Source organism: Mesoplodon mirus (assembly GCF_964341445.2).
Source record: "Mesoplodon mirus genome assembly, chromosome: 9".
Lineage (NCBI taxonomy): Eukaryota > Metazoa > Chordata > Mammalia > Artiodactyla > Ziphiidae > Mesoplodon > Mesoplodon mirus.
The window spans coordinates 42,987,710-43,015,345 of record NC_138985.1 but is presented as its reverse complement, the minus strand read 5'-3'; the positions used below and the strand labels follow the sequence as shown (position 1 = coordinate 43,015,345).

General features: G+C 35.9%; 1 protein-coding gene across 1 annotated transcript in view; it reads right to left on the bottom strand.

The window, feature by feature from the left end:
- Positions 1-27,636, bottom strand: part of TMEM196 (transmembrane protein 196) — a gene marked incomplete at its 5' end in the record, with an annotated part of 209,833 nt that overhangs the window by 92,524 nt on the left and 89,673 nt on the right. Inside the window, one exon of the mRNA XM_082633132.1 lies at positions 15,599-15,683. Within this exon, the coding sequence (XP_082489258.1) occupies positions 15,599-15,622 (24 nt within the window). The remainder of the gene's footprint in view (positions 1-15,598; positions 15,684-27,636) is intronic.

Genomic DNA, 27,636 nt, shown 5'->3' with positions numbered 1-27,636 from the left:
CTAGGGATGGAGGAAATGGGGAGATGTTGATCAAAGCGCACAAACTTCCAGTCACAGATGAAGAGGTTCTGGGGATCTAGTGTACAGCATGGTGACTATAGTTAACAATAGTGTATTATATACTTGGAAGTTTCTAAAAGAGTAGATCTTAAATATTCTCACCACACACAAAATATGGTTATGTGAGGTGATAGATGTGTTAACTAACCATAATGTGTAATAATTTTGCTATATATACATATATCAAATCATGTTGTACACAAACTTACACAATGTTATATGTCATTTATATCTCAATAAATCTGGAAAAATTTTTAAATAAATAAAGAATGAACTAGGAAGTGATGATGCTCAAGGCCAGAGAATTAAGCAGAGGTGAGGTCATGGAGGTCCTTAGACCTCAGGACCTATGCAAAGGTGGTTAAAGTGGCTCAAGAATGAGTGACAGGATGAGATTTCTATTTAGAGGGTTTTCTGGCGATGCAGTGTAATTCTGAGGGATTATATTAGATGCAGTGAGCTTATTTAGCAGGATATTATGGAAACCCTGTGGAGAAATATTGGCTTCCAAAGACTAGGAGAGTATCTTTGAGAATGGAAAGGGGGAATGGATTCCTATGTTTAGGTGTTAGAATCAATGTATTTTGGAAATGGCTGATGTGTGAGGTGAAAGGAAGGAAAGAATTAAATATAATGCCTATGTCAGTGCCTTGATCCCTGCAAACTAGAGTACAGGGTTGGCTGGTTTGGGACATGTAGAGTTGGAGCTGCTATAGAACACTCAAGTAAGTTGACGGATGGACAGATGGGTAGTCAGACCTACATTTGGGGTAGGAATTTTGATTTGGGAGTCATAGAGATAGCAGTTGAAGACACAGAAATGGATAAAACACCCAATGAGAGAAGAGGGCCCTGGACAGAAAGAACCCAGAGAATCACAGATATGTAATGAATTGGCAGAAGAAGCACTGACTACAATGAAGACTGAGTAGTAGTAACCAGAAATCCAAGGAAAGGAAAACCAGGACAACATGGGATTCTACAATACAAGTTAAAATACACTTCAAGAAGGATGGAGTGGGCATCAGTTAATTATCGAGAGGTTAAATAAAATATGATCTGTAAGATACGTTATATTTGGTATCTTATTTATTAAAATTTACCACCAGTAAAAACATAGGTGATCATAATAATGGTAAATTATTATCATTATTATTTTTATTATCAATACCATTTTGTTACTATTAAGTTCTGACTAGAGATATCATTTTATTTTTAATTTTTATAATTTCAATTTTATAAACATTTTTATTCATTTAAACATTTTTGTCTCTTGAAGTAGAATGAACACTTTATAACTGAACTAAAATAATTGTATATACTTCAAAATCCAAATAATAATATTCAGTAATTATCTGATAATAATCTGAAGATTTCTCTGATGACACTTAAATTTTAAAATATCAAATAGCTGTTATTCTAGAATTTATATTTAATTAGCTGACGTTCTTAGAATGTGTTATATTGTTTGTATAGTGATTTATTTTTAAATGCTGCAGAATAAACACTATGCTGTGTCTAATTTACTTTAATCTAAACCTGGGGAGTGGCTTTTAGAGTCTTAAATTCCTAATTAAGAGTCAATGTTCTGAAGGTGGCTCTATAACACTATAAAGATGATTATCAAAACTTATCAGGAGTATGTTAATTAGCATCAAAGACGCTAGAAATAATTCAATGTGTTGTTAGCTGTAAAACTCTATGAAATATAAAAGCTTTATTTCTAAATTAATGAAAAGAATAAGCTGATATTACCTTTTTTAATATACCAAAGTTGATATTCTAAAACACATCTAGAAATAAACTCTTATTCTCTGTGTAAACAAAATGCACAAATATTTTTAGAGGTAACTGATGATATTCTTTAGAGCAATGAATTAAAAATCTATTTCAGATTATGACTTTGTTGAATTCAGTGATGCTATAATTTAAATAAATTAAATGATACATTATGTGTCCCCAAAATGTACACTAAGAAGCATAAACTTTTTCCAATTTGAAGGTAGCACTGTATATATTTTACAGCGTGCACTACACTGTTTTTAATCTTGAATATCAATGGGATGTCTGAAAAATTTTGGAGTTAAGAAACCACATTCCTCTCTTCCTTCTCCCGGATCCTTAACTCTCACGCTAAGGAACCCAGAGATATTTAGCCTTTATTGATAAGCAGGAGAAGTCCAGGTTAATGGAATCATTCTCAGTTGGTAAAAAGAAATAAGAAGAAGAAAACATAACTCTCATAACTCTAACTTATCTCTGTGACTTCCAGTAGAATTTCATGTTAACCACCCTAGAGACTTCTGGAGAAAGCTATTACACATTCAGGGTTTTATGATCCTTAGTGCCAAAAGTTTCTCTATATCTAAAGCAAGTGCTTAACTGACAAAAATCATTAGAGCTACTCCAGGCAACATGCTATACTCAGGAAGACGTTGTGTACTTAGTGATTATCATCTAGTTGCTCCCCTGCTTGTTATTCAGTGGATGGTGGTCATTGTTCATAGTAGTCTGACTCTAATGCTAGCTTGGAAACTCCAAATAAGGGGTGGGGGGAGCTGGGGTGGAGGTAATCCATCATTCCTATGGAGCTGTGGAAGAAGGCCAGGCAGAGGGCAGGTAGCAAAAATCACAGAAGACAGTAGTTCATGTAGGGATGACAAGCTAGGTCCAGAAGTTTTCTGGCAGAGAGAAAAGAGGCAACGAGCAGGCTAGCCAGAAATAGCATACCACAGACTATAAGTGACTACACTGTGGATTTCTTAGAAAAATAAACTTGTAACGATTCATAGATCCAGGCAAATTTCGCCTTTGAAGGTTGTTAACAAGGGAGACCATGCACTTTTTGGAATGGTGTCATTGCCCAAAACCACTTGGGAATTTTTTTGGAAAAGTCTTCAGAACCTTTGGCATGATCATCTAGCTTTCCTTAATGGAAGCAGATTACTATCCATTAATGTAATATTTACCAAAGTTCCCCATAAACTACCTCAGAATTATCTAAAATACCTAGATGAATAGGAATTTCTGAGGTTAGGACACAGTGATTTGCATTTTGTAGGCTTTTCAAGATCTTAGTAAACTACTACATTAAATACAAGATGATTTGGTAAACAGAGAATGCGGCAGGGACAAATCAATGGCTCTGCAAAGTTACACAAAAATGGGTAATAGGTATATATGGCTATAAAGGAATGAGATGGACTTTCCTGTCTTGTGTATCAGTTACATTAGACTTTTCCAGATGAAAATTTCCAACTGTTTTGAGCAACATTGTAATGGTAACATTTAGGTCATAGTCCTTTGGAAACTTTGAAGGTCCTTGAAAATATGTAAAATGCGATATGTCTATTTCAAAAAGAGTGTTATTTAAAGAGTCATACCTTGCAGTAAATTATTTTAAAACTTTTTAAGCCCTTGGCTGTATGTTATTATTACAATATAAAAATATCATGTTTTTTCCCCCAGGAGATTTTGATGTATTCCCTTGTGTAGGGCCTAGGGCATGTTTTGTGGAGTATTACTATGTGTTCACATTTAAAAGAGCAAGAGTTATTTTCTTCCAAATTTATAATAGTTTAATTTGAATGTACCTTATTGAACAAGCTGCACTTGCTTCCTTTCAAGATTCTGATACTTCCCCTGGAGGGAGTAATTTTTCCTGATTGGAAACACTGTCATACAGACAATGTGGGAGGGAAACTGAAAAGTAAACACTAATTTATGTACATGCGCTCCCCCCACCCACCCCCCGGCAAATGTTGTCAGTAAACTTAAAATACCCATCAAGGACAATGTTCCTGCCCAACTCATTGGAGGTACTGTTTAGCTAGAATTTTTCATGCCTACTGTGATCAAATTCATAAGATGATTATTTAATTTTCACTTTATTAAAGACTTCATTTATCAAAGACAATAGGAGAACATACCTCCTCTTTCTGAATTAAAAGTGTTGTCACTTAAGCAGTGGCAACAGGCAGTGTTCTTTTTCTCCTTATGTGAAAAGATAGTGGTATAAACTTAGAGAACAAAATTTCCAAAATTTACTTTTTCAGCAGTGTTGTCCCAGGTGCTTGCTAAATCTTGAGTGTCCAAGTTCATCTCAGGTTCCATCTTGGCATAAACAACAATATGAAATTTAATGACATCCAGGTGTGGAGACGGTTGCTACTCTCCTGGGAGTTGGAGACCTGACTGCCAAGTCTGGAAACAGTTTCTGAATTCCATGTATTTGTATTCTCTTCTTTCTGTTCAGCACAAGGAAACTGTGCTAAGGAAACTTTGTTAACATCTACTTTAAGAAGAGCTGGTAAGTGGCATTCACAGAATGGACAAGATAAATTGAAATCTTAATGGGACAGCAGACACATTCCAGACAAAAAGATTCCAAGATTCTCCTTGGAATCTTTTTGCCAAAGATTTCTAGTTTGCTCCTTTGGACTTGGACACTTGGGGAAAACTCACACCATGAGCATGCTATGGAATCATGTGTGTCTCATCAAGATCTGGCTAGCTCAGCTGCATTTTGGGGCGCATTAATGAGGGTTTTAGGATGTCAGTTTAGTCTCTGGCATTCAAGTTGTTTATATTGCCTGATTTTCAATTTTCTTTAGACACACTTCATAATACTGTGTTCCTTGCAGCAGTTTCTAGTTAAGGTAGTAATTCCTCATACATTAATTTTTGTTTGTCTTGGTGAGCTTAAGAATTAGATTATATATTATGATAGAAACCATCTAAATAATGAATGAAGTTTTTTTTTTAGTTGTTTTAACAAAATAGAGAGCCTCCCCTCTACCCACCCCGCAAGAGAGAAATGTAAGCCACAAATGAAGGTGTCATAGCTGTCCATGAGGCTTCAGCTGTAAGTCAGAAAACCTGCTTCTAAATAATGGCAGTGGCTAGTGTCATGGATTTGGTTTGTATTTCATAGGGAAAAAGCAGGAAATAGGAAATGAATAAGAGCTACCTATTTTCTAGCTGTATTGCAGATTCCTTAACATCCCTAACATCTTAGCAGCAAAGTTCTTATTTTCTCAGATGGGGCAGTGAGGGTATGGAAATGATCACCTCATGAGTTCTAGAGGATAAGTCTGAACAGATACTGAGCAAAGACACTTTGCATTCCATCTTGTTTCTGATATTTTAAATGTAAAATTTTAAGAGGATCGAGGAGGAAGAATGACTGTCTTTGTTTAGGATGGTAAGAGGTCTAGGCTCCACCCCTCCAGAGGTAACGCTTAACCCCTACACCCTGAGACTATTATATATCTAATGATTTGCCTCTGTGAGTGTGTGTGAGGGTGAGTCATGGCTCTTATTCCTTACACAGGCAAGGAATGGAGATAGTAAAGAAGGATCTCTGTCTTATTGGACATGTATTTCTTCATACTAGTTTTGAGGCTCCCTAAATTATTCTTACCTCAGTTGCTTCTTGAGAATAGGAAAAGACTGAAATTTATTTGAGGCTTAAAGTGAGACTCTGAGGCTGTATGTTTTTCCCACTGAAGTATTTAAGATGATGCATTTCTGACTCATTATCATGATTTTCACTATTATAACATCGAAATGACTTCTCTTTGTATCATCTATCACCTGAAAAGACCACAATTCTGAATCAGCAGAAAAGGGCCTTTTCTCCTCCTCCAGGACCGATGGATCATAACATCCTTCCCTACTGTGATACCTGACTTAGCTTGACCTGGAATTACTGTTCCCCATGCACTTGGTGGGATAATAACATTGTAGAAATGTTAAACAAACCACCAGGGGGCTGAGCAGCTGTGTCACTTGGGCCTTGGACCAGAGCTCTCATCCTTGGACAAAATTACCTCCATAAAGTTACTGGCAACAAGTCCATTGAGATCTCAGTGCTGTTGCTTCTTGGCTGCTTCAAACTATTACAATCCTGGAAACTAGGAGGTTAACCATTAAAAAAATATATGTTATGAAAAAATAAACCAAAGACAGAGAACTGAATGTGTAATATATCAAAATATTTGCATATCATATATCTGATAAAGGACTTGTATCCAAAATATACAAGGAACTCTTACAATTCAATAAGGAAATAACTCAACTAAAGATATAAACAAAGATCTCCCCAAAGAAGATAGACAGATGGTAAATAACTATATGAAAAAATGCTCAAAATAATTTGTTTTTAAGGAAATGTAAATTAAAACAACAATGAGATGCCACCACACACCTACTGGAATGGTTAAATGCAAAAAATCGATACCAAGTGAAGTGAGGATTGCAGAGAGCTCATGCATTGCTGGTGGGAATGCAAAACTGTATAGCCACTTCAGAAGATAGTCTCTTAGGAAGCTGAACAAAGTCTCAGCGTGCAATCCAGCAATTGTGCTCCTAGGTATTTACTCAAGCAAGCTGAAAACTTATGTCCACACAAAAACCTACACATGAATGTTTACAGCAGCTTCATTCATAATTGCTAAAAGCTGGGAGCAACCAAGATGTTCTTCAATAGGTGAATGGATAAACAAATGAGTACATCCATACAATATAATATAAATACAAAAAGAAATAAGCTATTGTATTAGTAGTTAGGGTTTTCCAGATAAAAATAGGGTATCAATAGGATGTATACATATATGTGTGTGTGTGTGTATGTATATATATATATATGTATATTCAGAAGAATATATAACAGAAGGTAGAATTGGTTCAAACAATTATGAAGGCTCAGAAGTCCTTAGATTTGCAGTTGACAAGATCAAGAAAATCAAAGTTTAGGTCAAGTCTGAGTCCAAGGGCCTGAAACTAGGAGAACCAATGGTATGGGTTCCAGTCTGAAAGCCGGCAGACTTAAGATACAAGAAGAGCCCATGCAGTCAAAGGATGTGGTTCCTGTTGACTGCATTCTGGATTCCAGCAGGAAGCCTTCCCAATAAGCTGTGGGGAGAATGTATTTTGTATGATACTGTAGTGATTGGCTACATGACAGTGTGCATTTGTCAAAACTCATAGAACTTTATAGCAGAAAAAGTGCACCTTGGTGTAAAAACTTTGTTTTAAACCAGAATCACTTAGGAAATCAGATCCCAGGATGGAATGCAGACTGTGATTTAAAACATCTGATTATATACAATATATGGCATAACCTCACTGAAGGGGTAGGAGAAAAGATGCTAACCTAAATAACTTTGGAAATGAGTGGAGGCTGTAAGACTTCATTTTATTATATCTACATAAACTGTATACAAGCACTGTTCTCTGGTTGATAAAGTTGTTACTCAGAGAGGGTACGTGTTAACAAATAAGAAACAATTCAGAAATAATCCATTCCCAACTATTTCAGTCTCCCTTACACCTGCTCTTCTTTATGTTTTTGTTTTCATCTTTTTTTTCCCCACAGTATGCTTACAATCTCCTAAAAGAGTAGATTACCCATTTATTTATTAGGTTAATTGTCCATCGTTTTTCCTTATTCAGACTTGAGCTCTACAGAGTTAGGCATCTTGGGCCTAGATCATAGTAGGTTCTCAATAAATTCTGTTGAATCATTTTGAATTGAATAGAACATGCTTTGTTAAATATCAACATAATGTCCATTGGAGACACTACAGAAAAAAATGGTTAATGTGGAAACTCCAGAACCAGCTCACCCAGAAGTGAATCCTACCTCCAATAGTTACTTGCTCTACGACCCTAGGAAAGTAACTTAAAATTCAGCTAGGGAAACTGCCATGGCATACAGTTAAAAAGCAGGTTCAAATATCACGAAATATCAAGTAATCCTCATACCTATTTACTCAAATTTCATTTTCTTTGGGGAGTAAGACTAGAATTTTTTTTTCTCTACCAGTAATTTTAGTGCTATTAAAGCCAATATTGAAGCACAGAGGAAAAAAATTCTACCACAAATGTGAAACATGCATCTCTATAGACTTTAAAATATCTATTTTATTTACAATGAAAAGTACATAGACAGTCTGGAGTCTTTGAGGGTGCAAGGAATAATGTTTTATTTGACTTAACCTACATCAGAGTTCACACAGCAGTATTTCTGCAAGAGCAGTGCAATGAGTAGATCAGTCAGCAAGGTTATTTGTTGAGTAAGGTTCCAAATAAACTTTTTTGTTTTTCTGATTTACTATACAGAGAGGACACCAACAGTACTGTGGAAATAATGGGTTGTTCTCCAAATTGGGCCCCTCTGACAGTGATTATCATAGATTAGAATGGGGGAAATCAAATGCCCAATTCTAATAAGTAAAGCATTAGCAGAAAATGATTGCTTTTCTACTAACCACTAAATTCTGAAGACTGAATGCCAAAGATTTTATCTAATGTACTTAAACTAACTTATTCCTCTTAAAATAATTTTTTAAATGTGTCTGGTAAAGAGACTGTATTTCAGAACAGTGAAGCTTGTTTTAAGTATTTTCCAAACATCTAAGACATTTAAACATATTAAGTACTAAGAGTAGCTAAATTTGCTGAATTTCAAAAAATAGAAATGATTGTTATCTATTAGCTGGGCCTGAATGATAAGATAACTACAACCAAATGATATGGAGAAGAATTAAACCTATGAAAACAGACTGAGTGATGAATTCTCTTTAATGAAGCTTGATAGAGAAGAATGTTAGTAAAATATTAATTCATAATTAACCTGTTCTATTTACTTGCAAAGGTGAGCTAATGTTGCTATCATTTACAGTAGCAAAACAGTCTTTACATCCTTATGCCACCAACTGTTTTTCTTCTAATTTTCCAAGACCTTTGCTCTTTGACTAGCCCAAACATAACAGTAGCTTAGTGCAAGATAGTCCCAATGGTCATTTAATGTAGATAATAATCCTGAATGATTTTGGCTTCCATTAGGATGACCCATGATGCCATCACCTCTTGGGAGTTTGTTAACTAACAGTATCTCAGAAAGGAGCTATAGTACTATCCAGATTCCTCAAATACTTCCTGAGTGGCCTCTACAACTATTCCCCAGACACTGAGACAGAAACTGGAGGTACAAGGTATGAAAATGAGAAATACATTCTATCTGTCCTTAGATTGCCCATAGTCTTGTAAATGAAACAGGCATGTAAAAAATAATAATGATACAGTGTGATATAAAACAATAGAATGTGTACAACGAATTTTACAGAGTGAAGATTGTGTTTAACAAGTCAGGAGTCATGAAATCTTCAAAGAGAAACTTAAACATGTTTTAAATTGATAAGAGTTTTCTAACCAACAGCCTGAGAATAGGCATTCCAGAGAATAAACAGCACTGACAAGGAATTGGAGGGGTATTCAGGGAACTACCTGTGTTTTGGTACTTCTAGAGCATAAGACCAGAGACAAGGCCAATACTCAAGATTCATATTTTTTTGGCACTCTAAAAAAACATTACCTGGTTGGAAATTAGTCATGGAAGGTATCTGAACCTGAGGGGGAGTAGAGAGGATTATGATCAGATCATCATTTCAGAGAACGCTCTGGCAGCAGTGGGGATGCTATGCCCTAGGGAAGTAAGGCTGAAAGCAGGTAAATTAGAGTCCACAGCAATGGTGTGGTATCAGATGACAAGTGTTTGAACTAAAGCAATGAAAGTGGAGATGTAGAGAAAGCAGCAAATTTGAAATAAATTTAAGAAATTAAACTGACAGTTGGGGTGGATTACAGAGGAGAGAGAAATTCTAGAAGGACTCTTGGGAGCTCTGTGTACTGTGTTAGTAAGGAATCGCTTTCTACTGCTAGTAACAGATACCAGAAATAACAGTGGTTAAAATAAGTAGCAGTTTATTTCCCTCTGCAATGAGCAGAATGTGGGAAGCATTCTCAGCCTAGATGATAGCCATGCAGTGTTAACAGAGACTCGGGCTCCTTCAACCTGCTGCTCCACCATCTGTTTTTCTTCTTTGTTAGATTGTGCATGGTCCAGGGTGGTTGCTGCAGCTTAAGTACCATTTCCATATACCATGCAGGGAGCAGAAAGTGGAAGAGACAAAATGAGCTCAGCACAGCCTTTTCTCTCCCTTTTAAAAGGCTCACAGAATATTCACCTAACAACTTCCACATTTATTTCTTTGGCCAGAACTTAGTAACATGGTCAAACCTAGTGGCAAGGGTGGCTGGGAAGTGTACTTTATCTGAACACTTTGTCACTCTGAATATATTTAATGTTGGGTTACCAAACAAGAAGGAGAAATGGGTATTAGAAGGACAATTACTTTCTTTACAAGTGTCTTGTAACCAACAAGAAAAAGTATATAATGAAAGAATATTATTAGGTGTGGGACAGAGTTGGGGAGTAGTTAATGTATTTACTTTTGGATAAACTGAACAGGGTACGCTGTTGGTCTTAGGGAATGTACCATCGATATCAGTCAGGTGTACCAATGTCCAATGGAGAATGCAACTCTTGATTTAAAAGTAAAAGTACAGTTAGCTATCTTGACTTGAGAGTCATCTCATAGTGTGAAAATACAAAAGATAAGCCCAGCAATCCTGATCTCCTCAATAGTACTAAAGCTGAAGACAGGCATGAATTGCAACAATGGAGCCAGGTATAATAACCACATTTCAGTACATTTCTATACCTCCCTAGAGGGGTGGTTTTTTATTGAATTTGAACTGTCATAAGGAATATACAGAATATCCTCAAATACAAACCAGGCTGAGGTCAGTAATGTCTTCTGCTCTCACAAAGGTATCATCACCATGACCTTGGGTGAAACAGGATGCTTCTTCCTCTTCTGTTTTTGTTTTTTTTTTTTTAGGTTGTGTTATTCACAACCTAAACAGTCTTTCTACCTTTTTAAAAAATTTAAATAAATGTTTTTAAAGCACCTATTACCAAGCTCCAGGCACTGAAGAAAAGGAAAATCAAAAAAGGATCTATGTTACTTGACAAATGTGACTCAACTCATAACCTTTTATCAATCAGTATGGAAATGAAATTAGTAGCCTATTCCCCTGCCATCCACACTCTTGTCAGGAACTTTTCCAAATATATGACATGTAACAACAAAGAAGAGTTACATCTCTGGCAGGTGTGGGAATTCCTGATTTTTTAATTTAATATCCCTCTATTTCAAAGAGTCAAAGCACTCTTTTTTTCCAAGTTGCATATTGGAGATAGATGAATATATATTGTATATTTATAGTTATATATTACAAAAGACCAAGCCTATAATTATAGAGATGTTTTTCCAGTGGAAACTATAAGATACGAAGTTATAAACAGGTTTGGTTGAGTGTGCTCCTTATGGAACATGAAGCTTTGTATTATTTAAAAATTTTATAACAAAAATGCTTTTCATGTTAAGTTTTTGATAAGCTGCTTCAATAGACTAAATACAGTTTTGTTCTCTTTATAATGTCTTAATTTTCAAGTACTTTCTTATTTTCTATAAACAAGGCTGATATAACAAATTTCAGATATCAAAGGTCAAAACTTGTTTAGGCTGGTTCCTAGATTGAAATCATTTAGTCTTTTAAAGACATTTGGATTTATCTGAATAAGCTGAATTACTGAAGAATCCAAATTCCATCTTACTTGCTTATTAAATTTTGAAAATGCAAGGAATTTTAATTTAAAAGTATTATTTTTTCCCTGGAAATGATTCCTCTCTATGCTAGGATTAAAATTCAATAGAACTGAGTTATTGACACTATAACTAGTGCTAATTTTCTGACATATTAATTAGTCTCTGTGAATGAGTTAATTAAAATATGTGTGTAAGTTCTGTAATTCAAAATATAAAGATATTTTTCCAGCTGTACAAGATAAATGAATTCCTTTGCTTACTTTCTACTCTGTTTATTATTGACTTTAATAATATTGAACAACCTGGCTATCCTTTAAAATAACAGTGTCATTCTCGCATACTGGTAACTAGGTTTTACCAATCTTTTTAATAATATAATCACTTTGGTAACATCATACTCTAAGTTTTAATGCTGCAGTATTCAAGGAGTTAAATAGAATCCCTCTGTAAAATCCCTGATATAATTTGTAGCAGTAGTGTTCTTTAATCGCTATATAATTTCCCTCCTAAGTAAATTCTTTCTAATCCTCAGGACTACATTTCTAAATCCTTAGGACTATGCCTTTTGGAAAGGGATACTTTATTACTTATTAAATAGCTTTTCAAGAGCTTTTCCTCAAATAGATGATCAAACCAGATAAAATAGAAAAGGTCAAGGGAAAAATATTTTATTATACTCATCAGCTATGAGCTCATGTGTTTATCCTTTACATAATTTTGGTTGAAAAAATTTTCATATTCTCAAATACATAGTTATCTTCATGTAATTTAACAAAAATAATCCTAAATGATAATAAAATAGGTCTCAAAGTTCAGCAACATTTTAAACTTCAGGTGAGTACAGTGCTTAGTTTAACTTTATTGATTAATTCCATACTACCCTTTGGTTTCAAACCTTGTGATTAAAATGATCTATCAGCTATTTTACTGCTTTCTTGTCATAGTAACAAAAATTAAATATTAAACATAATTAACTTTTATTAACTAATTGAGGACTTAGTATCATTATGCTATAGTTTTATGTAGTTACTCTCATGTAACTCATAAAGGGCACAGGTAAGCTTTCATTACACCTATAACTGCCTGTATTTAAAAAAAAATAAGTTATTGTATTCATTTGTTTCTTTTACATTTGTCCCTTTGACCTAAAATTAAAGCTAAAAACCACTTCAGTAAAGTTCCTTGGTCACTGAGTTTGAGTACATTGGCATATGTAATGGCAAACAAAATAATAGCATATAGTTTATATACCTACAGTTCTAGAATAATTACATACTTAGATTGAAAGGAAAATGTCTATTCATCTTCTGCTGAGTTCTATCTTAATGACTTTTCCTTTTGTTTACTAGGGTGGAGTATTAATGATATTTGTTGATCTATTTCTGCATTATTTTTGTCTCTATTGAGATTCATCAACCTTCAGATAGTTTTACCAATATTTCTCATATTTCAAGCTTGTTCTGAAGTCACTGGAAATGTAACAGCTAGACATTTGATTTTGAATGTCCGAAATCCTACCTTGTCATACAAAAAAAGACTCAAGGAGAAATTAGCTGATCACATATAATAACATATTATACTGTAGAAGAGGGAAAATCAATATACATAAATGCAAGACTTTTACACAATAGATAGGTCCTGGAAGGACTAATTTGCTAAAAGAGAAAGCAACACAAGAATAGCCATCAGCTGAGTACAGCACTTGAATTTCATTGCAGTCTTTTCTTGATACTGTATCTGCTACTATAATTGGAAGTGAGAACTATCAGGGTTCAGAATTTTCCTTCTGACAGAAGCCTTTTTGACATTTATGTTCATTCTACCTGAACTATATGCTTCTGCTTCTGGTGCTGCAATGCTTGCAAATAGCTTTCAAACAGCTCTTCGTTCACGGGGCCTCAAATACAATGCTTTAAAATATTTTGAGCAAAAAACAGCATTGTGTTTTGTTTTTATCTTCATTTAGAATGTAAAGTATCATTTTTGGAGTCATTTAGGGTAAACAGTTCCAGGAATTTTTTTTTACTTATTTTCCCCAACTCCCAATTCCTTTGAATCAATTACTCCTCCAATTATGCAGCATCCTCATTACAAGATCATCACAAGGGAAAACAATTTGATCCTATTAGAATCCACAGATTCAAAATAGGAAACGCTGTGTTGAGTAAATAAAAGATTATGTGTTGGGCTATTTTTCATGCATATAGGGAGTACACATTTTCAGCCTTTTACAAATGAAACCATAGACATGAGAAGATGAAATCAGTTTCCTTTGAGTTGAGTCTTTTAGTAATCAAGCAGTTTTCATATTATTAAGTGCATGCCTGAAGAAAAACAACAACGCCTTAAAAAATTCTGTGCATTGGGCATACAGTGAGACTCTGCAGGCATTTTCTGAGAATCAACCGAAAGAGCAAATATAATGCGTCATAATATTAAAATATTGCCGACTTTTCTTCCAGGGCAGAGAAAGGAAAAAGTAAAATCATCATACAACAAATATTTGAAATTGGAGTTGATGAAAAAGCCAAGAATTGTGAGTGCTCTCTAACATGTTTTTCAAGTTAGGATTTTAATTCCATTTGACATTGAACTTTCCTCCTTCCTAAATTCCCTTATATTTATCATATAAATGTGAAATAAAAGAATAACAATCATATTTGAAAGTGTAGAAGACTAACAATTAAAACTTTGAAGGTCTGAAATGATAAAGATAAAGTACTGATTATAAAGATGTTTACAATTAAAACATAACTGGAATGAATTAGCAAACATGTAAATGCAAGTACAAAATATAAATCCTTTGTGTGTTTTTTTTTATTTTGTTTTTGCAAAGTACTGATCTAATTTGCCATCATGTTTTTAAGATGAATATTTGCTGTGAATGGCGCTACATTTGTTTAATGACTTTCCCTTATTGGAAACTAATAAACATTTTAGATTATTTCTGCTATCTCAGTTATGCCTCAGAAGGTAACAGGAGTGGAGTTATAGATGTTTTATTTATGGCTTTCTGAAGGAACCCATTCCCTGGGATCTGTAGAATCATTATAATCCTAGGTCATCTCAAATATAATGCTGTGCTTGTAGGCCAAGGATGGAGACTACAGAAGGACCACATAAAAGGAAAGTTATACACCTCTGACCTTATTTAATGGAATCTCGTTGGACTGTAGTGATAGGAAGAGCCAACATTGAAATGATGCTGGAAAGTATTTTGTAATATCAAGGCTTTAAAAATCTTTTCTTGCCTTTCCCTCATGGAATGAAAATTACTATGCAATCAATAAAAACCCTTAGAGTTTACTTGTCTGTATCTGGTTCATAATATTGTGGAACACCAAGCAGTCATTGCTACAAGGACAGGTAGGAGAAAACAGTGAGGGGCAGAAACTGTGAGCAACTTTTGCAGGATTCGGGGGACAGAGATCATCTTGACTGCATGTAAGATTGTGGGCACTGCCCCAGTCCTGGAAGAAGAATACCTGTCTGCCTCAGGTATACTACCTGCATAGTCACGCAAGCCAATCAGAGATGGTAAGACTCCTCAGTCTGCTTTTTTTTTTTTTTTTTTTTGTGGTACGCGGGCCTCTCACTGTTGTGGGCTCTCCCATTGTGGAGCACAGGCTCTGGATGCACAGGCTCAGTGGCCATGGCTCACGGGCCCAGCCGCTCCGCGGCATGTGGGATCTTCCCGGACCGGGGCACGAACCCATGTCCCCTGCATCAGCAGGCAGACTCTCAACCACTGCGCCACCAGGGAAGCCCCCTCAGTCTGCTTCTTAGCTGTCCTAACTATATACTCCCTCTCCACACCACGCAAGTAATACAAACTACCAAATAAAACTAGAGAAAGGAGAAATTTTCCTCTTTCCCTTTTGATAAGAACTACTCTTTAACAGAAATCCACATAACATCTAACAGGTACTTACATGACAATAACAAAATTTTAGACTTTTCTTCATGAGGATTAAGAAAGCAACGGGAAAAAAAGACCAAACCAATCATTTTAAACTGACCTGATCCAGCTGGCTATTCAACATTCGGTGGCCTTTGAAGATTAGAGTTCAGTGTATACTGCATGGCATCCGGTTATCAGGTGGCCTGTTAAAATAAAAGTAAGTTTAGACCAAATATGCCAATGAACCACATTTATTAACAGGAAGATACAAAACTTCATACAAGTTCTTGAAAACGTGGGGATGTATCTTCTGTCCTCAGGCACACTGACAAGAATGCAAACACATGTGACAGCAGAATCAGCCTAGCTTTAGTTGAGTTTGACTACGCAGTCCTCTACACAGTAACAGAGACCTTGCACAGTGTGTCTAGTATCATGTTTTACTCCAAAGATGTTCAGCACCTGGACAAACAGGATATTTACATATTGTTCATGCCAGAGATGTGTTGCCATTCCGATGACCTGCATATCTTGAGTGTCACTAAAATTCAGCAAACTAATTTCCTACAATCTTTATTGTGATGTTCCCTCTGGGGTACATTTAAATAATGTCATTTGAAACCTCTTGCTGGTGAAGCTGTGTGCTTAGTTGCTTCAAACCCTAACTACCTGGGCCTCCACACATGTACTCCACTGTTTTGCCACAGAACATTGTAATAAATGACCAATATAATATTTATTATACAAAGATTACACAGTATAAAAGAGGAGACATGTATTCTGAGTAACCAAATGAAATAAACGCAAAGAAGGGAGAAAATTAATAATAAACACTTTATAATATCAGGGAGATCGAAGGGTAAATTAAATCTATCAAAGAGAATCATCCAAGATCCAGAAATAGAGCCTGTCGAAAAACCAAATTATCAAATTTAAATGTGCAATGGAGACCTTGAAGAACTGATAAGATACTATGGAAGATACTATGGAAAATTAAGGCCATGAATTAGAAGGGCAGTTAGAGGAATTCTCCCAGAACACAGCAGAAAAGAAGAAAGAGAGAAACAAAAGGAAAAAAAGAGAAAAGATGAGAAATTCAATATACATGTAATATGAAGTCCAGAATATAAATATAATTTCTAATATTTAGGGAATCCAAAACTGCTAGTTCCATTATTTATTCAAGTTATTCATGCTTATAATTAGACTAAAGTAATTTAATTTTAATGCAGGATTTGAATAATGGTTGTCACTCTAGATACATATTGTCCAATATGGTAGCCACATGCCATGATTAGCAACTGAGCACTTGAAATATGTCTAGTCTAAATTGATATGTGCTGTAAATGTAAAATCCACACTGATTTTGAAGACTGAGTATAAAACAAGAATATAAAATACCTACTTAATTTTTAAAACATTTATTACATGTTGAAATAATTGTTTGATATGTTGAGTTAAATAATAAAATGTATTACTAAAATGTATTCATCTGTTACTTTTTACTTTTTCAATGTATCTATTAGAAAATATTTTTATTGGATTGTGCTGCTCTAGACAATACTAACTTACCTTGGAAACAATTTGTTACTTTTATTTAGAATTACTTTCAAAACCTTGGGGCACATACCTAGGAAACTTTAGAAGCAAATCTCACTTGACTGTGGTCTGGATCTTGGAAAACAGTCAAAAGGCATTTTGAACAAAGTCTGTTAAGTGAGGTGGAGATAAAATTGGACAACACACTAGCAGTCAAAAACAAGGTTCCACAACTAAATATTGGATCTTCTAATTTTGGGTGACTCATTAATTGGATTGTAGTATATATCTCTTCAGGCTTCAATTCCCTTTTCTATAAAATGAGAAGTTTCTACTAGCATATTTTGAAGGCTCCTTCAGTTCTCTTTGTAATTTTGTTAATAATTTCACATTAGCCTTAATGGTATAAGATTGTGGATTTGGTTTTGGAATCTGCTGAAACACCTAAGGAATTATGTTTGCCATGTTCAAATCTATTAATGGCACTATTCTCCACTGAGAATAGAGACTTTAACCATCATAATACAAGCCCACTAAGGAAAACATTTCCTACCATTTCTTTCCTCTTGTGTGTTTGATTTCACTGGGCCATTTCTTTGTAAATGAAATAAATGGATGTTTAAAGGTTTACTTATAATCAAACACTAAACTAAAATTCACCCCTATAATGACTCTTTAGGTTTCACAAAATAGTTTCTACAATTTTCCTTTTATTTTTTAACAATTTTGATTAATAAAAGGCATTTCGTTGCATTTGATTTATTGAGCCTATATAGTTATACTCCTCTTTGTCTTATATTTTGTTAACTGTTTGATGACTTTATAAACACTTCAGTAAGAACTGAAAGTAATACAATCATTTCAACTCGTATTTAGAGAAAGCCTTTCAAAACTAAATGAATGGATTTTAAAGGTAATAAATCCTTTGGTCTTTTTCCATGTGGTTCTGGCAGAGTCTGTAATAGGAAAATAAAATTCTTTCACTGCAAATATATCTGTTATGTCTCTGAGCAGGAATGTGCTTTTTAATGAAATACTGAACGTGTATATGCTGTTCTAGTCAAATAACCTAAGGGTAAAAATAGGTATTTGGTCATAACCTCAAATGCTCTGAAGTTTTCTCCTCCATTTTCAATGTCATAACCTCAAATGCTCTGAAGTTTTCTCCTCCATTTTCAATGAAGTATACTACAATCACATTTTTTCAAGAACTGTAGGGGAAATGCCGTGTGCGGTTTACGTGTTTTGGGCTGATGAAAGGTATTTTCATATGGCCTCCACTGGATAACGTGAAGTCCGTCCACACTGAATAAAAATGATCAAAGCCATTTGTTAATTAATTAATTAAACATTAAATTAGTTAATTGTGGATACAGTAATGGGTATTGTACCTGTGACCTACAATTCTCAAATCCTGAAGACCAATTTCAGTTCTATCTCTACGTGGTCACTAAGAAACTTGGGAAAACAATTCTTAGCACATAGTAAGGGCTCATACAATATTGCTTTTTTTTTTTTTGTGGTACGCGGGCCTCTCACTGCTGTGGCCTCTCCCGCTGCAGAACACAGGCTCCGGACACGCAGGCTCAGCGGCCATGGCTCACAGGCCCAGCCACTCCGCGGCACGCGGGATCCTCCCGGACCGGGGCACGAACCCGTGTCCCCTGCATCGGCAGGCGGACTCCCAACCACTGCGCCACCAGGGAAACCCCCAATATTTCTTGAATGAATGAATCATTGAACCATGATGTAATAACATAAATAACTAATGTTTATTAAGTGCCTGTTCTATGCCAGACAATGTAAGATCATGATGTAATTTAATACTCATAATGTAAATCGCACTGTAAGCATATAGGGTTGAGAATAAAATGTGATCACCAAAATGGGGCAGGCAGTGAAGAATGGACTCAGAGCAAGTTCAGTACCGCAGGCAGGCCGTTTTATCCAATGTTAGTGATCATGAAATGATGACACTGATTTTACAGTTTACATAATTGAACATGCATAAGAAATATACTGTATCACTTTTCTATTGCTGCTCTAACAAAGGACCACAAACTTGGTGGCTTAAAACAACACAAATTTATTACCTTACAGTTCTTTAGGTTAGAAGTCCTAAAATCAAAGTGTCAGCTCCATTTCTTTGTGGAGGCTGTAGGCGCTGACTCTCCAGTTTCTAGAGGCCGCCCTGCATTCCTTGGCTTGTGATCCCCTTTCTCCATCTTAAAGGCCAGAAGGTGTGGTTTGAGACCTTCTCATATTTATCATTCTGACCTTGTTTCCATTGTCACATATCTTTCTCTGATTTCTTCTGCCTCCTTTCTCCACTTTTAAAGCCCCTTGAGATTACATTGGGCCCGTCTGGATAATCCAGTAGAATTTACCCATCTGGAGATCCTAATGATAATCACATCTCCAAAGTCCCTTTTGACATGTAAGGTAACATATTTACAGGTTCCAGGGATTAGAACATGGATATCTTTTGGGAGATCATTATTTTATCTAACATATCTACTAGATCAAGTAACAGAGTCCTTCACTATCAATATTCAATATCACTACCAGTACCAGTATTCACTATCACCATTCAGTATTCTTGACTATTTATCTCACGTTGCTTTAATTTATAAGCTGTTGAAACTTGGTTACCTGAAAAACAGACTGAGATTCTGAGATTTTGCTGGGAGCATTCCTAGGATCAACACCAGTCAGTGAGTGAAGATCATAGGATACGTGTTGAACTGTGATACAATTACAGCCAAGTTCTTGGACAATCCCACAGGGAGCTGTGGAGGTCCTCCAGAGTTGTCTCACCTTGAGAAAGAAATCTTGGGCCTTGATGGCCCTGAGTGACGTAAATTTCCAGCATCTGAGGGAATTAGTGCCTCCATCCTGACAGGGTGCTGCACAGCATCCACACAAACTAAGTCAATTCAGGAGCAGAACACTGTGCCATGCTTTATGTCATTATTCTTCATTATCGGAAAATCCAGGGGAAAATATTTTGAGTTAAATATATTCACCAAAGAGCAAGAGAAGCCAGCATCCACAGATTAAGTTTAGCGTAGTTTCTTGTTCCGCCTTGGCATAATCTATCCCCACAGGCACAGTGTTTATTATTTTTTTCTTTTTTCTTTTTCAAGCTGCAAAAGTGCCACTTGAAATAAAATGATGTCTCTTACCAGTGCTTATATGTATAATTAGATAAAGTATTTAATGATAGGCACTTTCCCAAAACAATAAGAACAACAAATATCACTTTCACTGTTGCAATTACTCATGTGTATTTAAATTATGAAAATGTGTTATCATCTTTCCTTCAGGATGGTTATTTGGATAATAAAGGGAGAATATTCTTAATGCTATATTACCTTGGATTCCTTATTTAATTCCACCAAATGTCCCCCTTTCTACAGAGAAGTAGACAGTAACTTTCCTTCATACAGCTGACAGAGGAAAAACTATCCCATACTTCTTTGCCTACATATATCTGTGTGAAGAGCTCCAGGAAAGAGCAGGAAGATGAGGAATAAAGAGCGCTAATGAACTGACATCCATTTGACTCATTACCAAAAAAGGGGAAAATATACTTAACATTTTTATCACTTGGGAATCTGAGAAAAATTAGTTTGAGGGCTCAGTTTCTCAGAAGCATAACAGTTCTGTAGCCCCCAGGGCAGTTTTACGTCATTTTGCTATTTTCCATGCAGAGGAGGTAATCCGGTAGAAAATGCACTAAGTAAACTGTATGTCGGGAAGAAAAAAAAACAACCCACAAAGACTTCTCATGCTTAACTTTCACAAAGCAGTTAAACATTCGTGACATCCTGGGTAATCAGTGATTCACTGATTAATGAATCCTGGGTAATCAGTGAATCAGTGATTCACTGACAAAAGAAACCAAAAAACTTTTGGTGTGGGTAATGAGAAGATATGAATCATTTTAAATTCCTTTACTATTTATAAAGATAAGGAAAAAAAGATATTCATCCATCTCCTTTCATCCTCTCATTGATAAGTATTATGCTAAACATCACAGCAGTTTGACATTACAGCATACAAAAGTGTATTAGTTTCCTAGGTCTTTTGTAACAAAGTATTTCAGAATTAAATGGCTTAAAACTACAGAAATTTGTCACACAGTTCTGAAAGCCAGAAGTCCAAAACCAAGGTGTCAGCAGGGTTGGTTCCATCTGAGAACTCTGAGAATTTGTCCCATGCCTCTCAGCTTCTGGGGACAACCAGAAATCCTTGGCATTCTCTGGTTTATAGATGCATTACTCCAATCTCCCCATCAGTCTTCACATGGTGTTCTCACTGCAAGATTTTGTGTCCAAATTTCCCTCTTCTTATTAGGGCACCAGTCATGTGGATTACGGTGCACCCTAATAACCTCACTGTAACTTGATTACATCTGCAAAGACCCTATTTCCATATACGGTCATATGGTCTCACTCACAGGTACCGGTAGTTAGGTCAGCAACAACTCTTTGGTCGGGGGGAGCGAGGGGGGGAGCGACACAATTCAATCCATAACAAAAGACTTGACCAGGAGAGTTAAACCTGTAGAGAAGACTAGAGGCTTCATATCCAGTGAGGGAAAGAGAATGCTCTAGTTACAGCCTTGCTCCTTATATACAGTGTGGTCTGCAGACCAGCAGCATGAGGGACACCTGAGAACTTATTAGAAATGCAGAATCTCAGGCCTTACCCCAGACCTACCAAATCAGAATGTGATTTTAACAAAATCCTTCATTTATTCAAATGCACAGATTTGGTTTGAGATGCATGCTCTAAGTCCCACAACCTAGAACTTTATTACATACATAGCCGTATTAAACAATGCCTCTAGCACACCGTTTATGATTTTTCATCTATCTTTTAGCTGCAAAATGACACTTGAAGTAAAATAATGTCTCTTACCAGTGCGTTCAAGTAGGTAAAATATTTAATTATAGGTAGACAATTTACCAAAATGACACAACAAATACCACTTTTAACCCTGCACAAACATACAAAAAAATGTATAGTGTCTCAAAATAGAAGTTTACAGCTCACTGACACAAGTTCTGAGATATTCCTGACCTCAGAGCAACTTTCCTCTAAGTGATAATTCAGAGATCCAGGATCCTTCCATCTTGGGCCCTACCATCTTCATCATGTGGTTTCCACATTGAACCTGATCATCTACTGTGAGCCAGTGGACAGGGAAAGAGCAAGGGTAACTGTGAGGGAGATTTTATGGCTTAGAGAGGCACCCATCACCTCAATTCCCATTTGACTGATTACAATTCTGACTTATGGCCCTGTCTTCCTGGGAGCAGGATGAGAAGATATTACCTAGCTGTGTGCTTAGGAAGAAGAGAAAATAGGTTTGTTGTCCAACAAACCAACTCTACCTCAGGCATTTATGTATGAGGTAACAGATTATCTCAGACACCAATTTGTGAGACCCTGTGCCACAAAGTCTTCACCCTTAATATTGTAATTGTTCATTCTCTAATGGAGTTGTAAGAAATTGCATGGCTATCTTTCAATCCAATCTACAACAGACTCCAAACGACTACAGGGTAATGTTGTGAGAAATAAGTAAAAGGAGGGAATTAAAGATATGAAAATTATTTTTAATTGCCAAAGCCTGACTTTTCATACATTTTTTCTTCCAGTTTTATTGAGATAGAATTGATATACAGCACTGTATAAGTTTAAGGTGTTGAAAAAATAATTTATAAAATGCTGAAAAATTTAACCAAACAAAAATGTCAAAATATAGTATCCTTTGGTATCTATGAGGGATTGGTTCCAGGACCCCCCTCAGATACTGAAATCTGAGAGTACTCAAGTCCCTTATATAAAATGGATAGTATTTGTATATAATCTACATACATTTTCCTGTATATTTTAAATCATTTCTAGATTACTTACAAAACATAATGCAATGGAAATGCTATGTAAATAGTTGCCAGCACATAGCAAATTCAAATTTTGCTTTTTGGAACTTTCTGGAATTTTTTTTATTATTTTCGTTCCATGGTTGGTTGAATCCATGGATGCATAACATGTGAATATGAAGGGCCAGCTGTACCTGTTTGGGAAGTTGGGAAAAAAGCTTTTCTGAATCTCTCCATTGTAAACTGTGATACTTATGCCACAGGCCTGTTTTATCCTATGTGCTTCCCATATGCACTATGGGCATGATCCAAAGGCACTACACTCAGGCTTCCGCACAGCTTTATGTGCTTGGAGGTAACAGCCAAAACTAGACTCTGTTAAGCAGGGTTGAAGTCTCTGCCTCTCCTTTGAATAGGGTGCTCCTTTTGGAATAGAATTAAAATAAATCTGAGGAAGTATAGTGGCTAAACTTAGAAAAGTAAAGCTGCAATTGACTACAATCTCAAAAATCAAACCAGCCTGCATAACTTTTTCTACTCACTGGCAAAGTATTCCTATTTCTCCTAATATTAGCATTAGAAATATATTAAGTGCCTGCCATGTACCAGGCACAGTGCAAGAGGCCTCATACGATCCCTAATACTCGCAAAAACAGGTGTTATCACACTTATTTTAAAAATGAAGATGGTGAATGTCAGAGAGGTTAATTAATATTTTCTTTGTCATGTATAGAGCAATATTTTACGCTGGCTATTTGTGATCCCAAAGTTTGTGATCCTTCCATTACCTTTGCTTCATGATATCCTGCAATATCAGGAGAACCCTGTTTGATAGTTGGTATTACTAAGAACAAAATTTTATGGGTGCTTTGTTTATGACTAAGAATTTTTATACTTGTTTCTGGAAATTATTGTAGGGGCATCAAAAATTAATTATTTCTCATTGTCAGAGATTATATAAATACTCTATTTCATATATAAATCTTTTATTCAGATATAGTCTACTTGAAAATATAAAGTTCCATTATCTTGTTTCATTGATTCTAGGATATACTCTCCCTCCCTCCTTTTTAGCATCTCTGAAATCTATCTGTGAAACAGTTTATGGCATCTTAAAATTGCTGTCATGCATTTTTCACAGAACTAGAACAAATAATCCTAAAATTTGTATGGAACCACAAAAGACCCAGAAATGCCAAAGCAATAAAAAAAGAACAAAGCTTGAGGCATAACCCTTCCAGACTTCAGACAATACTACAAAGCTATAGTCATCAAAACAGTGTGGTATAGGCACAAAAAACAAGACATATAGATCAATGGAACAGGATAGAGAGCCCAGAAATAAATCCACACACCTATGGCCGATTAATCTACAACAAATGAGGCAAGAATATACAATGGAGAAAAGACAGTCTCTTCAGCAAGTGGTGTGAAAAGCTGGACAGCTACATGTAAAGCAATGAAATTAGAACACTCCCTCATACCATATACAAAAATAAACTCAAAATGGTTTAAAGACCTAAATATAAGACATGATACCTAGAAGAAAACAGAGGCAAAACATTCCTGGACATAAATTGCACGAATATTTTCTTAGATCGCTCTCCCAAGGCAAAAGAAATAAAAGCAAAAATAAACAAATGGGACCTAACCCAACATAAAGGCTTTTGCACAACAAAGAAAACCATCAACAAAACAAAAAGACAACCTACTGAATGGGAGAAAATATTTGCAAATGATGCCAACCAACAAGGGGTTAATATCCAAAATATACAAACAGCTCATACAACTCAATATCAAAACAAAAAAACAAACAAAAAAACCCAGTCAAAAAATGAGCAGAAGACCTAATAGACATTTCTCCAAAGAAGACATACAGATGGCCAAGCAGCCCATGAAAAGATGCTCAACATAGCTAATTATTAGAGAAATGCAAATCAAAAGTACAATGAGGGCCTCCCTGGTGGCGCAGTGGTTGAGAGTCCGCCTGCCGATGCAGGGGATACGGGTTCGTGCCCCGGTCTGGGAGGATCCCATATGCCGCGGAGCGGCTGGGCCCGTGAGCCATGGCCGCTGGGCCTGCGCATCCGGAGCCTGTGCTCCGCAACGGGAGAGGCCACAACAGTGAGAGGCCCGCATACCGCAAAAAAAAAAAAAAAAAAAAAAAAAGTACAATGAGGTATCACCTCACAGTGGTCAGAATGGCTATCATCAAAAGTCTACAAATAGTAAATGCTGGAGACGGTGTGGAGAAAAGGGAACCCTCCTACACTGTTGGTGGGAATGTAAACTGGTGCAGCCACTTTGGAGAACAGTATGGAGGTTCCTTAAAAAAGCTAAAAATAGAGGTACCATATGATCCAGCAATCCCACTCCTGGACGTATATCTGGAAAGGATGAAAACTCTAGTTTGAAAAGATACATGCACCCAATGTTCACAGCAACACTATTTACAATAGCCAAGACTGGAAACAACCCAAGTGCCCATCAACAGAAGACTGGCTTAAGAAGATGTGGCATATCTATATATTGAATACAATGGAATATTACTCAGCCACAAAGAAAAATGAAATATTGCCATTTGCAGCAACGTGAATGGACCTAGAGAATGTCATATTAAATGAAGTAAGACAGAGAAAGACAAATATTATATGGCATCACTTATAATGCAAAAATCTAAAAAATAATACAAATGAATCTACATACCAAACATAAACAGATTCACAAACACAGAAAACAAACTTAGGGCTACCAAAGGGGAAAGGGAAGGGGGGAGGGATAAAATAAATTAGGCATATGGAATTAACAGATACAAACTACTATACATAAAATGGATAGGCAACAGGGATTTAATGTATAGCACAAGGAGCTATAGTCAGTATCTTGTAATAATCTATAATGGAAAATAATATGAAAAAATATACACATATAACTGAATCACTTTGCTGTACACCAGAAACTAACATGATATTATAAATCAACAATACTTTAATTTAAAAAATTGCTGTCATGGCCTGCACATACATGAATGTGGTCAAAGCCATTCATATTGATGAAATTTTAGAATAATTATTGTACCATCAGCAGTACATATATTGAATTTAATTAACATCTTAAATGTCATTAAAATGATCATACACAATCTTTGGTTGAACAGAGATGATATGAGGCAGATAAAAAGAGAGGCTAATTTAAGACTAAAAAATGAAAACTACAGCAATTAATATATTATTCATCACTAACAGTAAGATAATCTTACCTGTCACTATGTAAAATTAATTTTGATTCTGTGAAGTTTCATGTATATATCGGTACTTTTTTTTTTTTTGCGGTACGCGGGCCTCTCACTGCTGTGGCCTCTCCCGTTGCGGAGCGCAGGCTCCGGATGCGCAGGCTCAGCGGCCATGGCTCATGGGCCCAGCCGCTCCGAGGCATGTGGGATCTTCCCAGACTGGGGCAGAAACCCGTGTCCCCTGCATCGGCAGGCGGACCCTCAACCACTGCGTCACCAGGGAAGCCCAGTACTAACTTTTAACATAAAGCAGAAAGAAAGCTGAATTGTTGGAAAATGTGCTAATATCACACACACCCACACACACACACACACACTTGTAAATATGCAGTCTATTCCAAAAGCCAAGGAAAATTTCTTTATAGCATTCTTTTAGCACTGATATCTGACCATTTATAATCATGCATCAGTCAGTCCCGGTAACTTTGGAAGTAGTTGTTTCTACTTAGTTTTTTTTTGTTGTTGTTGTTAAGTAATAACTGTCTTGGGGGAGATACTTTGAGACTACCCCATAAAGATTTAAATTGGCTTTATATGAAACCTATATGTTGAATTAGAAAGTGTTTTATTTTACTTAGTTTTACTAGTTAGGAGCATGGTCTATTTTTCTATTTACCTGTTTTTCTTTAGAAAAACAAATAAGATGATTTTGTTCCGTGCTTACAATGGAACAAAGTGGAATTTAAAACCAAGTAGAGTATAGAGGACAGGCTCTATGTGGTTTTAAATTCCACTTTATTCCATTGTAAGCACAGAACAAAATCATCTTATTTGTTTTTCTAAAAAGGCAGACTTTTTTTTCAGCACAGTAAAAAATGTAGATTCAAGCATGGGAATTTTATTCAAGAAATACTGATGAATATTCATGCATGGATTGAAGAATATAAAATATGAAATATCAACTTTCCTAAAAGTCATGGGATAAAAATTTTTGTGGAAGGCTATTATATTACTCAAAAATAAAAAAAACAAACCTATAAAAACCCAAACACCACAGAAGTGAATGATATATTTAATGTCATTGGTAAATTAGGATTCTTTTTTTTTTTTTTTTTTTGCGGTACGCGGGCCTCTCACTGCCGTGGCCCCTCCCATTGCGGAGCACAGGCTCCGGACGCGCAGGCCCAGCGGCCATGGCTCACGGGCCCAGTCGCTCCGCGGTATGTGGGATCCTCCCAGACCGGGGCACGAACCCGTGTCCCCTGCATCGGCAGGCGGACCCTCAACCACTGCGCCACCAGGGAAGCCCAATTAGGATTCTTTTAGATAAACATAAAGAAGGAAATGGCATTCTACTTTGAATTGTTATCAGTTATGATGTATTTATAAAGTGATAGTGAGAGGAAGAAAAAAGTACAATATTAAAACATATTCTAAAATATCCTTCTCTACTTTGTTTTTCTCCACAGCATTCATATCCTTATACTTTAT